The sequence below is a fragment of the Pinus tabuliformis genome, chromosome 3_1 (assembly GCF_031772625.1).
Source record: "Pinus tabuliformis cultivar Carrire ecotype Pingquan chromosome 3_1, CPIR1, whole genome shotgun sequence".
In the NCBI taxonomy this organism is placed as follows: domain Eukaryota; kingdom Viridiplantae; phylum Streptophyta; class Pinopsida; order Pinales; family Pinaceae; genus Pinus; species Pinus tabuliformis.
Window position 1 is genome coordinate 483,748,814 of NC_142301.1, and position 5,157 is coordinate 483,753,970.

Sequence of the window (5,157 nt, forward strand, 5' to 3'; positions counted from 1 at the left end):
AAAATATTTAAATAATCATTAAACTTATTATATTAATATTAAATATGCGAAATATACCATTATAGCTTTTAAGTAATTAAAAAAGGAATTATTTATTCCATTAAATATCCACTTACAACGTCTAAATCAAGTGTGGGAACAACTTTTATATAGAATATTCAATAAAAAAACAATCCTCCATAAGCACGAAGTATTCTATCAAAGAAAGAAAAATTCAGAGACTTCACAACTTTAACGTACTCCTTTAATCAAACGTAAATAACTCCTATAAGGAAGGATTCAATTTTAATAAAACGAACGAGCTGCATGCTTTTCAGAATCTCCTTCTAAAATAATGGGGAGGCTTGTCCATTAGTGAATGTCTTCGCAGGGACTTCTATTTCCTGTGCCGCTCATAAGAACCGTTCGAGACACGCCTCCAATGGTCAAACTAGAACTATTCAAAATCTGTTATTGTTCTCAACGCGTTATATGGCTTTTGCAGGGAAAGGTTAAGTCACAGCGTTTGCGATGGCCAGAGCTAAGGGAGTTTCGTTGGCATTCATGGCGTTGTTGTCCTATTGCGTTATACAACGTAATAACTGCAAAAGAACAAAGGGAATTTCGATGGCATTCATGGCAACTTTATGCAGTTGGATTATACAAGGTAACAACTGCAAATTGGATATTTATGTATGTTGAAGAGTCCAACTTTATTACTGTATTTGTTATCCTCGCAGGAGCAGGAGGTGTGACCATTGAGTTCCTGAATGAGTGCCAATTCCCCGTTTGGACAGCTGGGACACAAGTCGACGGGACACTGCTGAACAGAGGAGAGTCATCGAAGGTTCAAATCACTCCCCATCTGATAGGCAGATTTTGGGGGCGCACTGGCTGTTCCTTTGGAAGCAACTGCACAACCGGGGACTGTGAGGGTGTGCTAAACTGTGACTCTGGTCTCGTACAGTTTCCGACAGGCCCAGCGACTCTGGTCTTGTACAAACTCAGTACAGTTAATAACCTCGACTTGTATGGCATCTCTTTCGTCCGTGGATTCAACCTTCCAATTTCGTTCATACCCTCCGACTCTACGTGCACAGCGATAGCTTGCAGCAGCAACATAACTGCCAGTTGTCCCTCAGAATTAAAGGTCACTGGTGGATGCATGAGCGCCTGCGATAATTTCAATACATCCCAGTATTGCTGCACTGGGGATTACGAGGGAAATAATTGCCGTCCCACTAACTATTCACGTTTCTTCAAGACACAATGCCCACAGGCCTCCACCCATTTATTTGAGGGCAACAGCACGTTCACTTGCCCCGCAGGCACTAACTATAGGGTCGTCTTCTGCGGCGTTGCCGCTTCTACCCCGTCTCCAGCCCCTTCGGGTATTGAATCTCACTGACCATAATTTGTTATGGGTTCATATAGTTGTTCTTTATTTCTTCAGCTTTAACATCTACACTATTTCCAGCAGCCTATTTCCCGCAGGCGATTTTGTCAAAACACAAGCACTATGCACACCAGCAACACAAGACACTCAATTTTTTCTGCTAACCAAAGAGCAGAGTCTCTAGCTTAGACAATACAAATTTACCCAAGCTCCTCACACACGGCTCTCACAGTTTCCGAAACCCTGTTGCTCTGATACCAATAAATAGAAAACTTGAAAAAACATACATAAATCTGCTTGTGAAATCCACACTGTAAGATGTTTGTCTCGCCCTTTATTTATAGTGACACAAATTCAGCCGAAACTCTTACCATCAGTAGCTAAGAAAGTGCGCTGTCTATTTAATACACCTCTTTTGACAATCAAGGGTTTGTATCATTCTAACAATAGAGCCATGAAATGAATATAAACAATTAGAAGAAAAAATATTTTACAATTTATTTATTGCAATATTTTTTTTAGTGATATTTTCATAAGAATTTATATTTTTCTGGGATCAATAAATTATGTAAGATATTCAAATTTCGGATCTAGAATTTCAATTTGTTTTCCACCTGTTTTTACATTATAACATCACTTGAAATTTTTTTTGACCCGAAACTTGTCTGTTAGCAAAAGCGAGCAGGCTTTTAATCGGAATAACCATAAGCGGAGCTTTAATAGCTTTAGCAGTGATGGTGGTTATAGCTGTTTATTGGAAGAAATTCAAGACTAAACAACATCTCAATGAAGGTTAGGAAGCAACTTGAAGTTCAGATATATTTTAACATGAGTCCTACTGTGAATTTACCCTATGAAAACACCTAATCTTTGATATACTGTAAATTTACAAGGATTGCAGACTACTTGACAATTATACACCCAAATCCAACAAAATCTCGTGCCTTCAAGTTAAAAGAGATAATGGAATCCACACAAAACTTTAATCAAAAGATTGGGCAAGGGGGCTTTGGATCAGTATTCTTTGGTAAATTGGAAGGAAGAGATATAGCAGTGAAAGTGCTCTCCGTGTTCTCTAAAGAAGGATTTCACCAATTCCAGAATGAGGTAATTCTAGGGTTTTTAAATCATAATATTTTTAATTATATTGACATTACTTTATGTATAGTAAACTTCATATAAGTGGTTTCACTTGGTAAACAGGTTGATCTTCTTTCTAGAATCCATCATAAGAACTTGGTTTCTCTACTCGGATTCTGTAATGCAACGAAAGAGGTTATGCTTATATACGAGTATATGTCAGAAGGGTCGTTAAGGGACCACCTTTACGGTAGATATGTTGTTGAGTAATATTGTTTGATTGGGAAAAAATAAATAAAAGAAAATGTGTATTTGATCCTAAATTGTTTCCCAGGTCGTCGCGTAGAGATTTCCCCTCTAAATTGGAAAACAAGGCTCAAAATAGCTTTAGATGCAGCTCAAGGTAAGTCTTTAAATAAATTAGTTCACAGTAGATCTATGTGATAGAAAGGTTGACTCATTTGATATATGTAATTTCGATATTACCTTTCAACAAATAATGCTTTAACTATAATTTCCATGTGATTCACCTGCGTTTTGTGTGTAAAGGACTGGAATACCTGCGCATTGGTTGCACTCCAAAGATAATTCACAGAGATGTTAAGTCTGCAAATATCCTTTTAGACGGAAATATGAATGGAAAGCTGGCTGATTTTGGTCTCTCAAGGATCTCAGTGGATGGAGAGGCTTCTTATGCTAACACTGCAGTAAAGGGAACAATAGGATACCTCGATCCAGAGTATATATTCATATGCCCTCCTCTCTCTGTGCAATATTCTTGATATTGTACAAGTTCTGTTAATTTTCTGTTTTTCTGTTCGGGATGTTGTGCAGTTATTTCCGGACTCAAATGTTGACTGCGAAGAGTGATGTATATAGCTTTGGAGTGGTGTTGTTGGAAATCATATGCGGCAGATCCCCCATAAATGCAAATCTGGGTGAAGAGGAGCTTAACCTCATTCAATGGGTAAGGAATCCGATTATCATTAATCGTTTAAATGATGAACATAATTTACGATTTTCAAGTGAAAATTAGATATTATGTTGACGTCATGTATAGGTGAAACCGTATGTGAAGATGGATGAAAACGCTAGCGACATAGAGGAAATTATAGACAAGAGGTTGAACGGAAACTACGACATGGGATCAATAGTTAAGGTTGCGAGACTAGCGCTTAGATGTGTGGAGGGTACACCATCTTGTAGGCCAAGCATGTCTGAAGTAGTGACGGAGATAGAAGAAGCCAGCGCATGTGAAAATGAGAATAATGGTCCTTCTCCTCTCATTTCAGATGGCATCTCTATTGAACATAGAGATTTGGCAGCCAGCAATGTCCATGGACGGGCGGAATCGAGAATAAGAAAGATGGAGTGGGCTGACAACAGCTCCAACATACCGCAAGTAGGAAGATGACTTGAAACTTCCAACATATCCATCAATGGACCGGTAAAGCCAATGTTGTTTTCCCCGTTCTCTATGACTGAACCACTCAGCGGTATATTGATTCGTCCAATTATTGATATAAAATCTTTAGAACTCGAGCAAAATAATGATTCGTCAGCTATCTATATGCATTTTCAGAGTATATATTTCCAAACATTTCAATTCTGTATCCTATGATTTCTCTAGTTATTTCCATTATCTTCATAAGGGACCCTCAAACTGTACCAATGAAATTATGCAGACCACTTCATATTATATAATTCCAAAAGATTATGATTACGTCTTTCATATTTTCCTCGTTCAATTATAATTGAGTTGATGCTGAGGTCTAATCATATGTAAAATAAATTGTTAAATAAATTACCACAATTATATTAGAAAATGTGGTTAGCATATGTTATTTTTATAAAAATGTAAAATGTCATTGATTTGTGTACATCCATCATTATTATTAATGTGGTTATGTTAATTGATAGTCAATTTGCTTAAATGGATTCATTGATCATGGTTGATTGTTTAGGTTGACTAACTATGGTTAAAATTTGTTGATGAGGGTTGTTGATGGTTGACAAGATTGACCATTGTGAAATATTAATGTAACAATGTATTTATGTTATATTAACCTAACAATGTTGAATTAATATTGACCATTGTTACATTAATGTTGGTCATGATTGACCATGATTGTTGATATATTAATGTTACAAAATGGTTACATTAATGGTTGAAGAGGATGGATAAAGAAGGTTTACCATTGTTGGCTAAAGAAAAACTTGGTAGACCATGATTGAAAATGGCTACCATCGTTGACCAAAGATGAAGAGGATGGATTGTGGTTGAATGTGGTTTACCTCCATATATATATATATATATATATATATATATATATATGAAATTGATGTTGAAATAAATTTGTTAGTACAGATATTCAAATACTTTATTAAAGTGTCGTATTGATTTTTTTTAAAGTACAAGAATTTTACATCTTGTTTATTCTCATAAGTGAAAATATAAGGTTTTTTTCACTTTTAGTTATGTTACCTCTCTTTAAAGTTAATATAAAATTATGTTACCTCACATCAATCCAATTTTTTTTTTTTTTTTATGTATAAGAACCAAAGTGAAATATTTTTATCACATCTACTCCATATCAAAGATGTATATTCATTTTTGTTTTTTTTATTACTGTCCACATTATATTTTTATTAGAGAATATTTTATTTTACTTAAAAGGGACACATGTCAACTTGAGGTTGAA

The 5,157-nt window shown here is 35.6% G+C and overlaps 2 protein-coding genes across 2 annotated transcripts; both read left to right on the plus strand.

The window, feature by feature from the left end:
* Positions 1–493: 493 nt before the first annotated feature.
* On the plus strand, positions 494–2,046 carry LOC149187901 (pathogenesis-related 5 protein Cup a 3-like). The gene is made up of 2 exons (XM_089412897.1): positions 494–646; positions 720–2,046. The coding sequence occupies exons 1-2, from the start codon at positions 511–513 to the stop codon at positions 1,385–1,387; spliced, it is 804 nt and encodes a 267-aa protein (XP_089269023.1). The 5' UTR covers positions 494–510; the 3' UTR covers positions 1,388–2,046.
* A 424-nt stretch (positions 2,047–2,470) lies between these two features.
* LOC149187902 (putative serine/threonine-protein kinase PBL9) lies at positions 2,471–3,869 on the plus strand. Its single transcript, XM_089409821.1, has 3 exons — positions 2,471–3,194; positions 3,290–3,422; positions 3,516–3,869. The coding sequence occupies exons 1-3, from the start codon at positions 3,088–3,090 to the stop codon at positions 3,867–3,869; spliced, it is 594 nt and encodes a 197-aa protein (XP_089265947.1). The 5' UTR covers positions 2,471–3,087.
* Positions 3,870–5,157: the final 1,288 nt, after the last annotated feature.

What these genes read in the sequence shown, in the direction of transcription:
- LOC149187901 (XM_089412897.1), top strand. Translation starts at nt 511, where the DNA reads ATGGCCAGAGCTAAGGGAGTTTCGTTGGCATTCATGGCGTTGTTGTCC. An exon ending in ATGCAGTTGGATTATACAAG is followed by an intron (nt 647 to 719) that starts GTAACAACTGCA and finishes TTATCCTCGCAG; the next exon opens with GAGCAGGAGGTGTGACCATT.
- LOC149187902 (XM_089409821.1), top strand. Translation starts at nt 3,088, where the DNA reads ATGAATGGAAAGCTGGCTGATTTTGGTCTCTCAAGGATCTCAGTGGAT. An exon ending in ATAGGATACCTCGATCCAGA is followed by an intron (nt 3,195 to 3,289) that starts GTATATATTCAT and finishes GATGTTGTGCAG; the next exon opens with TTATTTCCGGACTCAAATGT. An exon ending in AGCTTAACCTCATTCAATGG is followed by an intron (nt 3,423 to 3,515) that starts GTAAGGAATCCG and finishes CGTCATGTATAG; the next exon opens with GTGAAACCGTATGTGAAGAT.